The sequence below is a fragment of the Mustelus asterias genome, chromosome 5, assembly GCF_964213995.1.
Source record: "Mustelus asterias chromosome 5, sMusAst1.hap1.1, whole genome shotgun sequence".
Lineage (NCBI taxonomy): Eukaryota > Metazoa > Chordata > Chondrichthyes > Carcharhiniformes > Triakidae > Mustelus > Mustelus asterias.
In genome coordinates, this window is record NC_135805.1 from 29151709 (window position 1) to 29172080 (window position 20372).

The 20372-nt window shown below is 44.7% G+C and overlaps 1 protein-coding gene across 1 annotated transcript in view; it reads right to left on the minus strand.

Moving 5' to 3' along the window:
- Positions 1-434: 434 nt before the first annotated feature.
- slc16a10 (solute carrier family 16 member 10) overlaps positions 435-20372 on the minus strand; it is a 139149-nt gene continuing 119211 nt past the window's right edge. The window contains exons 4-6 of the mRNA XM_078212343.1: positions 19516-19656; positions 17233-17461; positions 435-8508 (exon numbers count right to left, since the gene is read on the minus strand). Of these exons, the coding sequence (XP_078068469.1) occupies positions 8267-8508; positions 17233-17461; positions 19516-19656 (612 nt within the window). The 3' untranslated portion in view covers positions 435-8266. The remainder of the gene's footprint in view (positions 8509-17232; positions 17462-19515; positions 19657-20372) is intronic.

Consider the following 20372-nt stretch of genomic DNA (forward strand, 5'->3'; position numbering starts at 1 on the left):
AAGATGGGTATAAAGGGGTATGGGCCAAACACGGGCAATTGGGATTAACTTAGCAGTTAAAAAAGGTGGCATGGACAAGTTAGGCCAAAGGGCCTATTTCCATGCTGTAAACCTCTATGACACAAGGCACAACCGTTCGATACTAAGTGCTGCGTTGTCCAATTTATGTACGTCAATTCGCTGTGTATAATGCACCACAGGAAATGTACAAGTAGAGAAACAGAAAAGGCTATTGTTGGTGTTTTTGAATGGTGAAATGAAACCAAGTGTTAATGTTAAAACGGGACAGCAGACATCCAGGAGTTTTTCAGATTTCCAGTGAATTTGGATAGGGACGGCTGTGAAAGTGTAACCTTACACTTGCCACTCTGATCACCAACTACCATCAGGTCATAGGAGCCTCCACAAAAGTCAGCGTGACACAGACACACACACAGCTTGGAATTATATCTTTATTGCATATCCTTAAATACAGATGAGCATCGGTTCTTTTAAAAACTGGAAAAATTTACTGACAAATTCCTCGAATGCCGTTTGCTCCTAAATAGATTGTCATAAATCTGGATTGTTGAAGAGTCACAAAAATTCACAGATGTGAAGATGTAAACAATGTATGATACCAGTCAGAGTACAATTATCTGCAAATTCCAATACATGCTGAAACACTGATTGGGAAGATGATTATGTCGGCACGTAGAAAGTCTAATCAATCAATAATCTGCTACTCTTTTTAACACTAGCATAGTGGAATTCTTCCTAAAACTTGCATTAGCAGATTTTTTGGTTTTGCATAATGTAGCGATAATTAACAGGCAAACATGATTGAGTGATGCATTTCAGTCATTTAAAAAAAAATTTGCAGGCGTTTCCCTGCAAGTTGTACCCAAAACTGATTCCTGTGTACAGAATTCACCAAATAACTTGAGTCCAGTGAACGCTTTGCTGGTAGCTTTGGGGCATATTAAAAATATTGACCACCTCTTGTCTTCAGTGAGAGGAGGTCAGCAGATTGCCTTAGGTGTTGCGAATACAAGAAGCAGACGTGTTTCGACAGCATGTGCAACAAGTGAGTCAAGTTTATCATGAGAAAGAGGACATTGTGGTTCTTAAACAAAGCAGCCCAGAATGGGTTTGTCCTCGTTTTTGAACTATGCTTCAAAGTTTGACTAACAGTCTTGGAGGATCAATTAACAAAATACTTTGTCTGCAAACAGCACATCATTCAACTGAAGATAATTAGCTCTGAAGCGAAGCAACCAGTGAAGGTGATTAGTATCAATCCACCATGGTAGCTAAAAAGCGGGTAGACACGGTGGACAGGCAAACACCAGACGTTTGAGATGGAAGTCCCAAACGGGTTTCACATACAAGGCATGAATCTTAAACAGACTCACAGTGAAAGATGTGGGCATCCCACTGCAAAGGGCACGACAAGAGCATTTAAAACAAAACAAAATCAACATTTTACAATGGCAAACAGTGACACTCTTAAGTTAATTGTATTCCAAGAATAATTAATTGCACATTTAGCGACGAGTTGCCAAAGGGCTCCTCAGAAAGTGGGGCGGAAAATATCTGAGTTACTAAAGTATACAATTGTTGCTCTTTGTCATAGCAATCTTGCCCTGAAAGCTGGTGGGTGGTTGATGATATTACAATGGGGACCCTGAAATGTCAGGCCTGAATTTATTTCACTGTAAGTGAGGGGTGTCTCCAGTTTCTGGAGATGATCCCTTGCATTAATCAGTCTTTTTTTTTGGTGCATAGAATCCTGCATTTATTCCAGTGACAGCTGGTCCCAAAATAAAATCATCCAGCAAATACTCTTTGGCAGGATAATGGATATTCTACAACAACAGCGAACAAGATGCAATCATTGGTTTCAACATCACTGCCAGTCCAGTGCAATCACGTTGCTTCCGGTGGACAATATAAAGAATGCAAGGATATGTCAAGGACAGGAAGATTTAGCCCATTGAGGTTTGACCCTCTAATATCTGATCTCTGCCAGTCAAACATCCAGGGAAGGACGTTGAAAGTCATTCTGTTATTCACAGAATCATTGTAAGCTTACGGCACAGGGAGAGGCCTTGGCCCATCGTGGTTGCGCCGTCATTCTCAGAGCTGTTTGCGAGTTTCCCTCAGCTAAATCCATTTCATTATTGCAAACTTATGTCGCACCCTTTTTCATTCATTATTTGCTTGCCAAATAGCATTGCAGATTTGAATCCTTCCAGCAGTTAAGATTTAAAGTCATTTATCTAATCTCTCTCCTCTAACTGTTCGTTCCTTGGTTTAATTGATTATAATTTCAGCAATTTCTAAAATTTGGAAAATAATAGAAAGTGGTCCACGCAGTCTCGATCAGTGTATTTTCTGACATTATCCAACAGCATAGGGAATTCCACTCAAAGTGTATATAAATTAAAGTTCGGACTTACACTTTGGTACAAATGTAAAACAGTTAAATACTGCTGTCAGTCAAATGACCCACTAACTGACCACAGAAAATGGCAATCTGTCAACATTTCACCTGAAGGAAATCACAGCACTGCCTCTGCAGCAGAATTATTCATGTTGACACATCGCCAATTATGTTCCTGTAGCTGTCAGACAGAGTGGTCCTCTGACCACAGGCAATGTCAGAGAAGACCTGCTGTTCTATTGATACAGCATCCTCAGAGATGGAAGAAATGTATTTGGCAGGACCATCCTCCCACTCTGAGTTTCATGCCGGCTGCTACTGATTGACGTTAGGACTCCTTCAAACATTCTCAGCGTTTCCACCAGTTACTGACATTGGGCTAATGGACCTGCAATTTCCACATCCAGACCTGCATCCGGTTTCTTTGGCCGGTTCCTGTGGAACCGCACCAATGAACAATAACTTCTGTAACTATAACGAGTGCCTGACAACATCTTCCCCTGCCATACCCAATGCAGAGCCATGGGGCCCAAGGAACCTCGTTAACCTCCAGCTCCTTTAACCCCACGGGTCGTTCCGCCAGGTGGACTTCAAGGTAAGCCGGGATATTTGGGGTAGTATAAAAATTAGAAAGCGACTTTTTTCTTCATTGACTGCTTCCAAAAGGAAAGTCACACAAAACGTTTTCCTTCCCTGAATATATGGGTCAACTTGAAGTAATTACTCGCGGAAATAAAACTCACATTAGGGAAAGAGTCCAAAGCAGATCATGATCAATGCTTTTACGGTTGAACAGAGAAGACAGTAGTGGCTCTGCAGAATATGTGGACTCATGCAGCCATTTGTACCCAGACTGCAGTGGTACTGGACATTGATACTGGCGTCTTTGGAGCTGCACATTTGTGGCAAAGGGTTGGTATAAAATGGTGAGGTTGGCATTGGCGAACACAGGAATATTGCTCGTCAGTGGTGTGTGTTGCTTCACACCACCTGCAGGTGGAGAGTCTACCTTAATATATTTCGACAGTCAAGTTTCATCACTATCGTCAGTAATGAGGCGAGTCAGCAAAACACAACATATGCTCCCGCCATAAAGATAGCAGGCATTTCAACGGCACGTACAACACGCCACAGGCTAACTGAAATGATAGTAAAGGTTAAGTAGAGGTGAAACTGGATGACATGGCAGAAGTGAAAGGTGAAGGGTCCTAGTCACAGATAGAAAAAAGTGACCTAAGTGATAAAATGATTTTTTTTGGTGGCAGTTGGGGCGGCGGGGGGGTACAAAAACCCTCGCAATGCTGCCCATTCACATAAATGCAGTGTACATACATGATGCAACTTATTTTACAATCTTCATTAATGAGTGGAGGGACTGATTGTATTGTAGCCAAATTTGCTGACGATACTAACACAGGTCGGAGAGCACAGGAGAAATAAAGAGATATAGAGGGGGTAAGTGAGGGAGCAAAAATTTAATACATGGAGTATAATGTGGGAAAGTCTGAGGACGTCAACTTGGGGAAGGAAGAATAAAGAAAAAGCAGAATGCTATTTAAGTGGAGAGACTGCAGAACACAGCAGTAGAGTGGAATCTGGTTGGCCTTACATAAAAGGTTAGCATGCAGCTACTGCAAGCAATTCAGAAAGCAAATGGAATGCTGGCCTTTATTGCAAGGGGGATGGCATATAAAAGTAATTTGATTTATTATTGTCACACGTGTTGGCATACAATGAAAAGTGTTGTTTCTTGCGCGCTCTACAGACAAAGCATACTGTACATAAAGAAGGAAAGGAGAGAGTGCAGAATGTAATGTTACAGTAAAAGAGTTAGAATAAAGTTTTAAAGCAAAGAACGAGAGTAAAAGATAGACATAGAAGATATGCTGGGCACAGCTTGCAAGAAGTCACCTCGCTCCGGCGTCATCTGAGGCTTTGGGAGGAAGGAAATCTTGCTACAAATGTACAGGGCAATGGTGGGGCTGGACCTAGAGTACTACATACAGTTTTATTTCTTTACTTGAGGGATATAACTGCATTGGAAGCGGTTCAGAGGTTGTCTATGGAGCATTCCTAGGGTGAAGGGGCTACTTTAGGAGGAAAGATTGATAAGTTGGACCGTGAACACATTGACGTTTGGGCAGGCCGAAAGGTGATCTTACTGGAACATCGACAATCCTGTTTGACAGGGTAGAAACTGAGAGGATGTTTCCTTTCGTGGGGGATTCTAGAAGCATGGGGCACAGTTTCAAAACATGGGATCTCCCATTTAAGACAGAGATTAGGAGGAATTTCTTATCTCAGAGGGTCATTAATCTTTGTGATTCACTTCTTCAGTGAGCAGTTCAGGCTGGGCTGTTGAATATATTCACAACCAGGTTATACAGGTTTGTTTGATCTACAGGACAGTCAAGGATCCTGGGAAGAAGGACAGGCAAGAAAATGGAATTAAGACCATAATCAGATCAGCCATGATCCTATTAGCTGGTGGAGCAGGCTTGAAGGGCCAAATGGTCTACTCCTGTTACTATTATGACCTTATAAAGTGTTTTGAAAGATTTATTTAATACACTTACCTTGAGTCACACCCTATTGCAGTTAGGTAGTGGAGGTAGGGAAACTCTACACAGAGCTGGATAGCAGAGACAGGCAATTTAAATTCCTCCCACCTCCGCCTTCAGAGTTTAAAAAAAATAGTATAGGATTCAGGATTCCAATCTGTGAGCATTTGAACGTAGAGTGGAGTTGCAGACTAGTTGGAATGCAGGTCATATTAGTTTTTTAAAAGTTTTTACTTATTAGTGTCACATGTAGGCTTACATTAACACTGCAGTGAGGTTATTGTGAAAATCCCCTAGTCGCCACACTCCGGCGCCTGTTCGGGTACACTGAGGGAGAATTTAGCATGGCCAATGCACCTAACCAGCACGTCTTTCAGACTGTGGGAGGAACCCAAAGGTAACTCATGCAGACACGGGGAGAACGTGCAAACTCCACACAGACAGTGACCCAAGCCGGGAATCAAACCCGGGTCCCTGGTGCTGTGAGGCAGCAGTGCTAACCACTGTGCCGCCCTAAAAATTCCCATGCATCGCCATCTACCTGGGAGAGAACAATATTGGAACTAACTGCCTATTCTCTAAGCAGAGGTGTAAATGTCTATCAAAGTATATTAGATACTAACTTAGGTTGCAGGATTTCATTAATGTACAACATAACCTGCACAAAGTCAAAGAGATGTTGGAGAATGAATGCTTTGCACAAAAGCAAAACGTCAGTGAATGGAAGAAAGCTGTGTGAGCTGCTCCATTGCCTCCATGTGTGTACATATTACTGCAACAGATAACATTTGACATTGATGTAGATTTATTTCCTACCAGGCACGTTTGTAGGAAAATATAAATTTGGATTCTAACTTTCACTTAGTGACATGTGATCTAATAAAGATAATGTCATGCATGTTCAGTCGCAGAAGATGCAAAGAGGAAACACTGTTTAATCATTAGCACCTTAGCAGCAGGGAATGACTATTAAAGAGCCAGCACACCACCCTTTGTTACAAATTCATGACTGCAACAATGGTTGATATATTAATGCGACGGTCAATATATTTTTTCCTTCCTGGCTTTCTACACAAGGTCAGTTCCAATTATGACCATTTATTTTTATCTTTGTACTTTTTCCCTGCTCAAATGTTCTGTTTGCAGTAATGTTTGGCCACTTTTGCTAATTTTATAGAACATAGAAAAACTACAGCACAAACAGGCCCTTCGGCCCACAAGTTGTGCCGAACACATCCCTACCTTCTAGACCTACCTATAACCCTCCATCCTATTAAGCTCCATGTACTCATCCAGGAGTCTCTTAAAAGACCCTATTGAGTTCGCATCCACCACCACTGACGGCAGCCGATTCCACTCGCCCACCACCCTCTGTGTGAAAAACTTACGCCTAACATCTCCCCTGTACCTACCCCCCAGCACCTTAAACCACAGAACAATAAGCACATTTCTGCCCTATTCACAGTCAAAAAAATTGGACAGGTCCCTCACCCACTAACTTAAAATTCTACACCAAAATCAGAAGTTTTCTATAACGTTCATTTTTAAAATGTACATCTAACTCCTTTCCTCTCCTAACTGCGAGCTTCACTTTTGCAGCAACAGAAGTGTAAAATTAAATGAGGTAGTTTAGAAATTGAGTATTGAATGAGGATTGTTTGGGCCATTGGAAGTGTTAGACTGACAAGTTCACGACAAAATGTGAAACCTACTTGTAAGACCAAAATACACCCTCCGCTTACTAAAGCGGTGAAAGGGGCGGCGGAGGGAGAGGCGGGAGGGAAGATGCAGCATTTTCTCTCAACATTAGTAACCATGATCTAACCCGCTGGAGAGGGCAATACAAATTGCCCTCCCGTGCTCCCTCTGAACAAGTAAATGACTCAAGGAAGGTACATGATACGCAGAGCAAATCTACTCCAACCCACCTCACTGCGCACAGCTCTCAGCATTACCAACAGTGGCTTATAATCTGCACACTCCATTGAGGAAGGCACTTTGCAGTATCCAAGTCCGAATCACTATACAGCACGGAATGATGACGGCTGCCACCGCCAAACACTCTGACCTAGAATGAGCCTCATCCCTCAGCACCCATGATACAGAGAAGGTTTGAAGCAGGCTCATGTCAGAATAATACTTCTTGGACTTTTACACAAGCCAAAAAATAAATACTGTTTAGTCAAGACGAATGGCAGTCAACTGAGGACTCGGGGTAATTCTAACCATCTGAAACCTATCAAGCTACAGAACAGGCATGCCTGTGGGATCTGCTTTACACAGTCCAGTGTACATTGATGATTACCATTCCGTAATATCCAGAAGATATTCCAGTTCTAGCCTCTTAAGCACAAAAGATTTCAATTGCTCCACAATTTGTGGCCAAACTTCCTGCTCTTAGATCCAAACCCCCCCCCCCCCCCTTATGAGGGTCTTGAAAAACTACCTCTTTGATCAAGTTTTTGACCAACTGCTGTAATAACGCCTTAGCTGGCTGGGGGGGCGGTTGTTAAACGCTCCTGTACAGCAGCTGGGGTGTTTCATCACGCTAAAAGCACTTTATAAATAATAAACTTATGGTTGTTGTTATAGTCAATTAAGCATTACCTGTAATAGATACATAAACCATTGTGGCAGTGGCAGGATGGGTTTTGAAGATAATTGATTTGTATCGGATAATGGAGCAAAATTAAGAATTTTCAGTTACTCCAGGAGCACTGGAAATAAGGAAATGTTTCTGAGCTTCTGTACAGGTGAAGTGGTTTTCAAGTGTGGAACTTCGCCTTCATTAGATGATGGCAATATGTTACTTTGAAAACGTCCAGATAGTTTCCAGACGAAATTAGCCCCTCGAATGGAGGTTGTGCTGATGCCATTGCCGAGATAGTAGATTGAAATGTCCTGCTGGCCAGTGAGAATTGTCGTTGCTGCAGCCCCTGTAGGTATTTCTGAAGGAGGCCACACGCTTGACTGGGTCAGTAGTGGCATCGCTGCAAATTAAGCTTGGATTATAGAATGACATCCAATTTGAGAGAGATGACTAAAACTAACTAGTGTAATAAATGGCTTAGCAGACAAGAAATGCAGCATGGTATTCTCCGGGTAGACCCGTCCCAATTTGTTGCTCTGGTTTTATTTGTTCCTTCATTTTTTTTTTCTCCCTTCCCTCAGGAATTCTTAACTGTTGTGATTTTATTGCGACAAAAAAAAACACAAACTTATAAAATAGATTAATTTGTAAGATCTGAATTGCCATCAGTTTGTGCAGTGAAATTTGCTGTTAAATACTGGACGCACATTCTTTCTGTGGCTCACCACTACCCAGCACGAGAAGATTCTTGGAATCTGGATCCAGGATCTTGTTTGCCGTTTCTCCAGCCAACACTTTCAACTCCTGCTCCCTCTTGCGCTTCTTGTACTGGATCCAAGGGATAGTGCAGAGGATGGCTCCTCCCAGCATCGGGGGCACACCAGCAAGGTAGAAGGCAAGATTGTATGACCCCAGGGAGTCACGCAGAAAACCTGGGAAAAGAAAGAGTGGTGAGTCACTGTCTTTACAAAAGTCACAGGATAATTACAGACGAGGGAAGCCATTCAGCCCACCTTGATTCATCCATCCATCCCAGAGAGATCCTACAGACTATAGAAACATAGAAAAACTACAGCACAAACAGGCCCTTCGGCCCACAAGTTGTGCCAAACACATCCCTACCTTCTAGACCTACCTATAACCCTCCATCCTATTAAGCTCCATGTACTCATCCAGGAGTCTCTTAAAAGACCCTATTGAGTTCGCCTCCACCACCACTGACGGCAGCCGATTCCACTCGCCCACCACCCTCTGTGTGAAAAACTTACCCTAACATCTCCGCTGTACCTACCCCCCAGCACCTTAAACCTGTGTCCTCTCGTAGCAGACATTTCCACCCTGGGAAAAAGCCTCTGAGAGTCCACCCGATCTATGCCTCTCAACATCTTATACACCTCTATTAGGTCTCCTCTCATACTTCGTCTCTCCAAGGAGAAAAGACCGAGCTCCCTCAGCCTATCCTCATAAGGCATGCCACTCAATCCAGGCAACATCCTTGTAAATCTCCTCTGCACCCTTTCAATCTTTTCCACATCCTTCATATAGTGAGGCAACCAGAACTGAGCACAGTACTCCAAGTGGGGTCTGACGAGGGTCTTATATGGCTGCATCATTATCCCCGGACTCCTAAACTCAATCCCTCGATTGATAAAGGCCAGCACACCATACGCCTTCTTAACCACCTCCTCCACCTGCGGGGCCGATTTTAGAGTCCTATGGATCCGGACCCCAAGGTCCTTCTGATCCTCTACAGTACTAAGAGTCTATGAGTACTAAGCACAATACTATACAATACAATACGAGTACTAAGTACAATACTATACAATACAATATGAGTACTAAGTACAATACTATACAATACAATACTAATAAGAGTACAATACTATGCCTCCAATTGCCTCTTTACTGATTCCAGAGTTTTCCCCGGTCTATTTTTCACGGACACCAGTCCATAAAATCGATCGATCGGGAAAAAATCCTTCCTAATACCCATCTGATCTGCATTTGATTCGATTGGTCTTGTGCCCCCCTGTCCCGTGCATTCAAAATAATGTTCCAGAGCAACCCATTCAACTTTCTTATGAATCGGCATTAAGATAATCTCTTGGCACTCCTCATTCCCAGTCAGAATATCTCACCTTTCTTCAATCTTCCTCCCATCCTTGACAAATAGGTATCGGGACTCATAGAAGGGCTACAAGCACAAAAGGAGGCCATTCAGCCCGTAACATCTGTCCCAGCTCCCAGGAAGAACCCAGATAATCCCACTCTTACCTTTTTCTCAAAGCCTGGCAATTCTTTTTCACTTCAGATAATTATCCAATTCCCTATATAAAGCCTTAATTCACTACACTCTCAGGTGGAACAGAGACTCCAGATTCCAAAGATGTGCCGGTTGGGTGGATTGGCCATGATCAATGGGCAGGGTTATGGGGATAGGAGCGGTGACTGGGCCTAGGTAGTGTGCTCTTTTGGAGGGTCAGTGCAGACTCAATGGGCCAAATGACCTCCTTCTGCACTGTAGGGATTGTATGAATTCTAACCACATGCTGCGTAATAAAGATATCCTCAAGTTTGTTGTTTCTAACATAAACCGCCTCATTCTCAGATCTGCGACCCTTCCGCCAGTGGGAAGATTTCCCCCAATTACTCTGTCCGGACCCCTCAGTTTCAAAAACCTCGGACAAATCTCTTCTTGGTTTTCTCTCCTCCAAACAGAACAGTTCCACCTCCTCCAATCTATCTATGTGACTGAAGACCCTCACCCCTGGAACCATTCTCAAGAATCTTTTTTACAGCCTCTCGAATGTCTTCACATTCTGCCAAAAGTGTGGTGAGCAAAATTGGGCACAATATTCCAGTTGAGACTAAACTAGCGGCAGGAACTTTCAGGCTGTTCACATCGACCACACCTTTTGGTCTCGCCAACGGGGCATCCCATGGATTTCCCGGTGGCGAGGGCTGCATTCAATAGGAAACCCCGTTGGCAATGGCGGGATGAGAAGATCCCACTGCTGGCCAATGGTGGGCCGTCTCCCACGAAACATGCAGCAAGTTGCCCGTGAAATCCCGCGGAGTGTTTTACTAAACGTTTACCATAACTGGCTTACTATTGTACTCAATGCCCCCGGGTATAAAGCCCAAGATTCCAAATGCTTTATTAACCACTTTCTCAACCCATTCTGCCACCTTCAATGACTTATGCACACATACCCCCAGCTCCCTCTGCCCCTGATCCCCACTCATTTTATATTGTCCACCCTCATCTTTCCTACCAAAATGAACCTGAGGAAGGAGCAGCGCTCCAAAAGCTCGTGATTCCAAATAAACCTGTTGGACTTTAACCTGGTGTTGTGGGACTTCTTACTGTACCAAAATGAAAGACTTCATGCGCTTCTGCACTAATTCCACCTGCCACACATCCACCCATTCCACCAGCCTGACTGAGTCCTCTTCGAGTTTATCACTACCTCCCTCACAGTTCACAGTACTTCCGAATGGTGTGCCGTCCACAAATTTTGAAATTGCGTAATGTACACTGAAGTCTAGGTCATTAAGATAGGTCAAGAAAGGCAGCAGTCCTGACACTGGCCTCTGGAGTACCCCACTACGTATCTTTTCCCTTAATCAGAAAAACAACAGTTCACCACTCCAATACTCTGCTTTCAATGTCACTCAATCAACTTCATATCTGTACTACCACTAAACCTTTTATTCCATGGGCTTCAACTTTGATGACAAGCCTGTTATGTGACACTTCATCAAATGCCTTTTGGACGTCCATATACACCACATCAACTGAATTACCCTCATCAACCTCTCCATGACCCTTTCCTCAAGTATTTAATGAGCAGAACTGGGGGTGAAGTGCTGAAGTCACCAGTTTGGTAATGATGCTCTCTGCTTTATATTCTATCGTGTGTTTATGGAGTTCAGCATTCGACTGACCGGCTGCTTTGCAATGGATGGACACGTTTGCACTGAGTCTACTTAGGCCGGCACAGATGGCCAGCTTCATAGTTGACTACTTCAACCCCATTTGTGATGTTTAGGGGTGGTTTCTTTTTTTGATGGAATACTTCCCACTTGCCTGGATGGGTGCAGCCCCAACAAACACTCAAAATATTTGACACCATCCAGGACAAAGCAGCCCGCTTGATTGGCACCACATCTACAAACATCCACTCCCTCCACCACTGACGCTCAGTAGCAGCAGTGTGTACATGGGATACATGGGAACACCACCACCACCTGCAAGTTCCCCTTTAAGCCACTCACCATCCTGGCTTGGAAATATATCGCCGTTCCTTCACAGTCGCTGGGTCAAAAGACTTGAATTCCCTCACTAACGGCATTGTGGGTCAACCCACAGAACATGGACTGCAGCGATTCACGAAGGCAGCTCTCCACCACCTTCTCAAGGGCAACTAGGGATGGGCAATAAATGCTGGCCTAGCCAGCGCCGCCCATGTCCCACAAATGAATAAAAAAAGTACAGCACTTCACACTGATGAATCACCGCTGTTCATATTTTATCCAAACTATTCTGTCATTTCTACAGTGACCTGCTTGTATCATTCCTCAGTTGGATTGCTTTGCATGGAACTTCCCAGTTAGTTGCACATTATAGAAACTGTAATGGTCCTTTAACCACTCTGACGCAGATGGTCAAGTGAGTGTGTCTCTGGTTACCCTTCAGCCAATGTCTTATCCATTCTCAGGGTTTATCCTGAATCCCTACAGCCATGAAGTTTCGGTCATAGGGTTGTGGGGGGTTTTGTTAATGGTTTTTTTGGGAAGTCTGGGTATAGTACATTGTAGGCCTAGACATGTGCTGGTCACCTACAAATAGACCCCGACATCAAAAGACATTTAATGTGATGAAGCAAAAAGGTAACACTGCCGACAGCAGGACCAAACACAAGTCCACTCTGTTCCAGTTAATCGCTCAGTAAATTCACATACAGCCAAGTACAATGTAGGTTATTTAATTAGCCATGGGGGGTTATCTACAGATAAGTTCAATTCAGGGCCAGGGGTGGGGGTTCCAGAATTGCCATTTTGGGAAGAAGGGTCAGGAAGGGTCACTTGCAGGCCTTATCTACTCTTCATGTCAGGGCATTCCTTGCTATAAAGGGGTTGTGAAGGTTGGTATGCTGGCAGTGCTTCCCATGTCCTCCTTCCTGGGTTCCTGTCCATATTGCAGCTGAGGCACTGCCCTTCCTTAGTGGGAGCTGGGAAGAGGGTGGGAGGGACATAGCACTGCCATTCTCACACTCCACAGGGATGAGGTGCCGGGTGAGCATGGTGGTTGCCCCAAGCTTGGTGGCACACACAGGGTGGAGGCTCAGGGAGAATTAAGTGAAATTTATTGCCAAACATTTTAAAACAAAATGGTGGCCTATTTTAGTGGGCATGGGTGAATATAAGCACTAAGTGCTTACAGTTTCTTCACCTTCCTCACCCTCCCACTACATCATGGTGTCTTCCCAGAGCTGCCGCTGCATCCCAGGTGGGGATGGTGTCCCTGCTGGACTGCCATCTCCTGCAACATGGGTGTAGGGTTTCCCGCCTCTGCGTCACTCCATCGAGCGGTCCGGTGAGGGCCCCGCTGTGAAGCACGGTGCTGGCTTTGTGACTGCCATCCCCTACAGTCCTTGTGGAATAAGTGCTGGGAAGCCGTTTATCTGGAGCTCCCCAGTGCCTACAGCAGTTAGTCATTACGCGTGGGCGAATCGGAGGGGACACGCCGTGAAACTCGTGGGAATAAAAATGAATACCAATGAACCGCCAGATTCAGACCAAAAACATGCCGGCATTCCGTTTTTCACACTGGAACCAACACTGCCGTTGGCACGGTAGCGCAGTGGTTAGCACTGCTGCCTCACAGCTCCAGGATCCCGGGTTCGATTCCCGGCTCGGGTCACTGTCTGTGTGGAGTTTGCACATTCTCCTCGTGTCTGCGTGGGTTTCCTCCGGGTGCTCCGGTTTCCTCCCACAGTCCAAAGATGTGCGGGTTAGGTTGATTGGCCAGGTTAAAAATTGCCCCTTAGAATCCTAAATTGCGTAGGTTAGAGGGATTAGCGGGTAAAAATGTGGGGGTAGGGCCTGGGTGGGATTGTGGTTGGTGCGGACTCGATGGGCCGAATGGCCTCCTTCTGCACTGTAGGGTTTCTATGGTTTCTTTCTATGGTTTATTGAGCAAGATTTTGCCTCATTTTTTAAAAAAAAGCAATTGGAAAGAAAGTTAAAATTGCCATTTCAGACAGAGGAATTTATATTGGAGATAAGATCGGTTTTATGGGAGTACAGTTCCAGGTAATGTCTACAGCATTTAATCTGTCACGTGGAACTCTGTAGTGCAACCAATAGGCACTTTGTACTGGGTTGACATTCTGGAATAATGGGTGTTGTAATCGACTCAGAGGGACCTTTGTGGTGATTAGTTGACAGACTCTCCCCTGGCATTTTCATATTCAATTAGTGTTTGTTCATAGTGCTGTACATTACGTGTTTCTGAAACAGCAGAACTCTTTGCTCATCTCCCAAACAGAAAGTTTATTACTGAGGTCAGTCAAAAATTAAGTTCTCATTTACCACAGGCCCATGCAATCCATAAAGACTGTAAAATAGAATCATAGAATAACTACATTGCAGAAGGAGGCCATTTGGCCCATCGGGCCTGCACCAACAACAATCCCATCAAGGCCCTAGCCCTGTAACCCCAAGTATTTACCCTGCTAATCCCCCATCCCCACAACCCCACATATCTTCCCTCCTGACATCCCCCTAACACTAAGGAGCAATTTAGCATGGCCAATCAACCTAACCCGCACATCTTTGGACTGTGGGAGGAAACCAAAGCACCCAGGGGGAACCCATGCAGACACGGGGAGAATGTGCAAACTCCGCACAGACAGTGACCCAAGGCCGGAATTGAACCCGGTCCCTGGCGCTGTGAAGCAGCAGTGCTAACCACTGTGCCACCGTGCCGCCTAAAGCAGGAATTGCGAAGATATCACAATACTGATAATGTCTTGCAGTGTTTCAACACCTTGGGACACTCATTTCCAACCGGAGCCCACACTCCTGCCCTCATGAAAATATTACTACACCGAGAGACTCCATTCTGTGCTGCCAAATCCCCCAGCACTTTCACAGTTGGTGACTCTTAACTTCAAGCTATCCTCCAACGCTTGAGAATTTAATTCCCCAGTGATATTCCCTCATTGTGAATAACGCCACAATCATTTCAGCCATGACTGTATTGAATGGCAGAGCAGGCCTGAAGGGCCATCCAAGTGGCCAACTCCTGTTCCTATAATCTTGCTCTCAGGAAATCTGACAGACAAAAATGAGGGACAGTTGGGGTTTGGGTTCTAGGGAGTACAGAAGTGGTTGTCCCGTTTTGAACCATATAGGGTAATTATTTGCTATCGCAGATCCCACAAGGTCCAATTTTAGTCTAGTCTCTCTGAGCACCCATCAGAAACTCGCAGCACCCTTCTTAACATATGCTGACATTGTCAGGGCCCTGAGTAGTAGTTAAACCTCAGCAGGGAAACCATTGTGGCTCTGCCTCCAGCCCAATCTAATGGGAAGACAAGCAGAGGCCTGTAAAGGCCCAAACCTCACGGGAAGATGATGATCAGGAACTGCGTTCAGCTCCACAAGGGCACTCCCGCTCTGGGTTTCTCCCCGGTTGTTGTGAGGCCTGAGCTTCTTCCCCATCTGCTTCCCAGTGATTTAATGCAGCTTTGGGGGCCATTATTCAGAGGCTGCTGCCCAATAATTGGCCATTGACTGACTAACTCCTCCACACTGGTTTTGGCCAGGAGACAAGCTGAAAGGACCTGTAAAATCCTCGGGCCTCATGTGCAGAGGACATGGTGTTTGCCTCCTGTTACGGCCACTGGCCTGGCTTCTGCCCCAAGTAAAAATGCGGCTACACTGTGAACTGGACTGGCATGGCAATGTTCCAATGTATGGAAGGTGCAGGCCATTAACAGGGAAGCAAATTCACAGTCAGCCAGAGTGGGGTCAGTGTCGATTTGGAGCGATATTCACCTCCAAAAGGTTTTTCCACTGGATATTTACCTGAGGATCTTTGATTGCATTTAACTAACCACACGCACAACAAACCACGTCAATGCTTCCTCCTCCGTACAGGAGGAAATTAGTATCAGTACGTGGCACCAGATTTCCTCCCAGTCTTCCTTGCTTAGCCAGTATTAATCCCCTTACATTGCTTTTGCTGATAAGAGTTATCGACTCCAGGTTCTATTTCCTTCTGATTACATGCTGCTGGCTGTGATTTACAACCCCCACGTAAGATAATCGCTTTCCTCTTTCCGTGCTCAATGATGTGCAATCATTTTGCCCAGCAGTGCTATCGCTGATGCTGTGCTTACGTTTAAGCAAAGGAAAGTTTATTTATTAGTCACAAATAGGCTTACATTAACACTGCAATGAAGTTACTATGAAAATAAAGTGTCAATACAATGTGCAGATTCAATTAAACCATCAAACAGGACAAACTGTACACCAGAGGGGCAACAGATGTTGGTCTGACTGGAATCGGGATGTCCCCCATGCTGCTGCCTGCGGTTAGTTTGTTAAACTTCGAGCAATGCATTTTACCGTGGTGAGAAAGAGAATGATGGAGCAACTGTACGATCCCAAAGGTAACAAATACAGTTACCAAGGGGTAGCAAATGTAAATTAAATGAATTGCTTTTTTTCCTGTGTTCATGGAGGATATAATGAATTTCCAGTGTAGATGGGGGCGGCACGGTGGCACAGTGGTTAGCACTGCTGCCTCTCAGCACCAGGGACCCAGGTTCAATTCCGGCCTTGGGTCACCGTCTGTGTGGAGTTTGCATGTTCTCTCAGTGCCTGTGTCGGTTTCCTCCGGGTGCTCCGGTTTCCTCCCACAGTCCAAAGATGTGCAGGTTAGGGGGATTAGTGTGGTAAATACGTGGGGTTATGGGGATAGGGCCTAGGTAAGGTCCTTTGTTGGAGCAGACTTGATGGGCTGAATGAGCACCTTCTGTATTGTAGGGATTCGATGATTCTAAGGTATTAAAACAAAACTTAAATTGCCAACAAAATAGGCACCTGAGCCCTAAATGTAAGCTGGGGGCAGAGGAGAAGATGGGGTGAGGAACAAGCCTTCTGCTTGCCTTTGTTGGTGGCGCCCCCCGCCCCCCTCTCGAAACGTTGGTTTGTAATGGATACTGGAAGGCAGTTCATCACTGGAAATGGAGATAGAGAGGTAAAGGAAGGGAAGTGTCAGTGATGAAGGGTCATTCAGACTTGAAATGTTGGTTCTACTCTCCCCACAGATGCTGTCAGACCTACTGAGATTTTCCAGCATTTTCTGTTTTTGTTTCAGATTCCAACATCCGCAGTAATTTGCTTTAATCAAACAGTTTCTAAATTGGTAAAGTGTTTTCCAATTTATTCTTCACCATTTGAATAGTCGGCAGCATAGGTCTGAGTTTCTCATTCATCCATCATTTGTTGATTATTTCACTTTCAAACATCAAAACTCTGATGGTCAAAGTTATTAAGTAACCAAAGGTTTCAGTATTAGAAGGACAGTTATGTCTCAAACTCTCCAGACAGACGGACAGTTGGATAACAGTGCACCGTACCTGCAATGGGTGGGCCGGCTGTCATTGGAATAGACATCAATCCGAGGAGGAATCCTATCGCCTGCGATACATTCTCTGAACCCACCAGCTCAAAGGCAACGGGGGCCATGATTGAGATGAAACATCCGTCAAATAAACCCATGAAAAGGCAGACTGTGATGAGGCCACCAAAGCCTTGGCACAGTGGAATCATCATGGACATTAGGCCAATAACAAAGAATGACGCCACCTAAAATGACAAAAAAAAGTTCAATCCTCTTCACCTGCTCCTGTTTATGTGAAGAAAATTCTGAAAGTTTAGCAATTTTATTCAAGGAGCTTTCAGAATATAGGCTAATGCTACCTCTACTATACTAAGTAATAAGATGAGCCAATTATTATATTTGGGGTATCAGTGTTGCATATTTGCATGCACTACACTGTAGCAACGTGCGTTATTAACATTCCACCATTAGTTGGTGAGGCACAGTTGTTAACACTGCTAGCTCACAATGCCAGGGACGAGGGTTCAATTCCGGCCTCGGGTGACTGTCTGTCTGGAGTTTGCACGTTCTCCTCGTGTCTGCGTGGGTTTCCTCCGGGTGCTCCGGTTTCCATCACAGTCCAAAGATGTGTGTGTTAGGATGATTGACAATGCTAAATTGCCCCTTAGTGTCAGCGGGATTAGCAGGGTAAATACATGGGATTACAGGGATAGGGTCTGGGTGGGATTGTTGTCAGTGCAGGCTCGATGGGCCAAATGACCTCTTTCTGCACTATAGGAATTCTATGACACCATATCCCACTGATCTATGTAACTATATCCCATCAGTATGAGGTGCTGAGCTTCATCCATTCTGTTTAGCTCAATTGGCTGGACAGCTGGTTAGTGATGCAGAGCAACACCAACAGCGTGGGTTCAATTCCCGTACTGGCTGAGGTTATTCATGAAGGTCCCGTTTTCTCCACCTCGCCTGAGGTGTGGTGATCCTCAGGTTAAATCACCACCAATCAGCTCTCCCCCTCAAAGCGGAAAGCAGTCGATGGGATGATGGTGACTTGTTGTGATATAAACAGGGCCTAATTTTAAGGCTGATAAAATTGAATATCCTAAATTAAAGAATTGGATATATTGAAGTCAAACCTCAGGCAGGCCAATTGTACAAATACACACATGTGTCTGGGCCTGACCCATTAACCACCCATCAAAGGTCATTACACTCTACTTGAGACTTAGCAGGAGATCATGGCACCTCATTGAAATGCATCGGCCTATTGTTTGTAGCGCAGATCGAGCCAGACTTTCTGTCACCAAGAGTTCCTGTAGATACCTTATCTGATAACAAGTTCAACAACATGGAGATGGACACCTGGGGGGCGGACCCTGGTGTCCTGTCAGGCACAGTAAGAAGTTTAACAACACCAGGTTAAAGTCCAACAGGTTTATTTGGTAGCAAAAGCCACACAAGCTTTCGAGCTCTACGCCCTGTCTTCAGGTGAGTGGGAATTCTGTTCACAAACAGAGCTTATAAAGACACAGACTCAATTTACATGAATAATGGTTGGAATGCGAATACTTACAACTAATCAAGTCTTTAAGAAACGAAACAATGTGAGTGGAGAGAGCATCAAGACAGGCTAAAAAGATGTGTATTGTCTCCAGACAAGACAGCCAGTCAGGCAGACATCAAGAAACCACTGGGTATTGGAACCCCCTCCTGGGACCTCATTGGCCAGAAGCCAGAGAAGTTTCTGGAAAGGCAAGCAGGCTGGGGGATGAAGGGACACACTTCGAGTCACACAGGAGCGAAGACTCGACAGGGGAGACGGCCGTGACCATTCGGAAGACTGACCAGAGAAGGAAGGAAGAAGCGGCCATCGAGATTCATCTTCGTGACGACGGACCAGAAGGACTCAGAGAATCAGACCTGCAGTTCAACCAAAATACTTGAATCTGCTGGGGTATCCTCTTGTTTTATGTGGGTAATTTAAGGGTTAATAGTGTTATTATTAATAAACTTGTTGAACCTTTACTTGTGTTTGTCCTTTGTCCATCTTGCAAATAAAGACACCGGGGTAAAACCTTGCAGTAAGTAAACTGGTTGAAAGTATCTGAGAATTAACAGGTACAACAGACTTTACCTTGCATTAAATCCATGTGTAGGCGCTGGCAAAGAGGCAATGAGTTCTCAATGCCACTACCACCATCCTCCCAACCCCTCGGGTTCATCAGTGACCGAGCTGGTACAGACCCCACCTCTTTCCCTGCAGCCACCTGTCCCTTATAACAGCAATCGGCCTTACCTGAAGGAACACCTTGTATGTACCAGATAAATAGTCAGCAACCCGGCCAAAAAGCAATCGGCCAACCCCTGAGGAGATCCCGATGCACATCAGAAGAACCTCTTCATTACTCAGAGGGAAAGATTCTTTCACATAATTCATCTGTTAAGAAAGAAACAAAAACCTAGATTATGCTATTATGGCTCTTAAGGCACAATGATTATACTCAGTAAAGATTAACAGATGGAGTCACTGCTTGTACTTTTGGAAGAGTGGTGGAACTGGCCTGTTTCTTTTAATTTGATTATTACCTCTGTTTAAAACAACAGAGGCATTTGATACAAAGGCAGTAAGTTTGCACAAAACCGTACAGTAGTAATATAAAAAAAAACAATTGTTGGATCAAAAAGAACGAACTTGCATTTTTATGATGTGGAGATGCCAGCATTGGGCTGGAGTGGGCACAGTAAGAAGTCTCACAACACCAGGTTAAAGTCCAACAGGTTTATCTGGTATCACAAGCTTTTGGTCTCATCTGATGCAGGAGCAGCGCTCCGAAAGCTCGTGATGCCAAATAAACCTGTTGGACTTTTAACCTGCGATTGAGAGACTTCTTGCATTTTTCTCGCACTTTTCACGAGCAGGCAGCCAATGGATTACTTTTGAAATGCATTCCCTGGGTTGTGGGTAAATTGACAAGTTAATTTGGAAGGAGTAACAGGAATACAGAGTACTGGGCAAATGGTAAGATACTTGGTAGTGTGGATGAACAGAGGAATCTGGGTGTCCATGTGCATAGATCCCTGAAAGTTGGCACCCAGGTTGATAGGGTTGTTAAGAAGGCGTACGGTGTGTTAGCTTTTATTGGTAGAGGGATT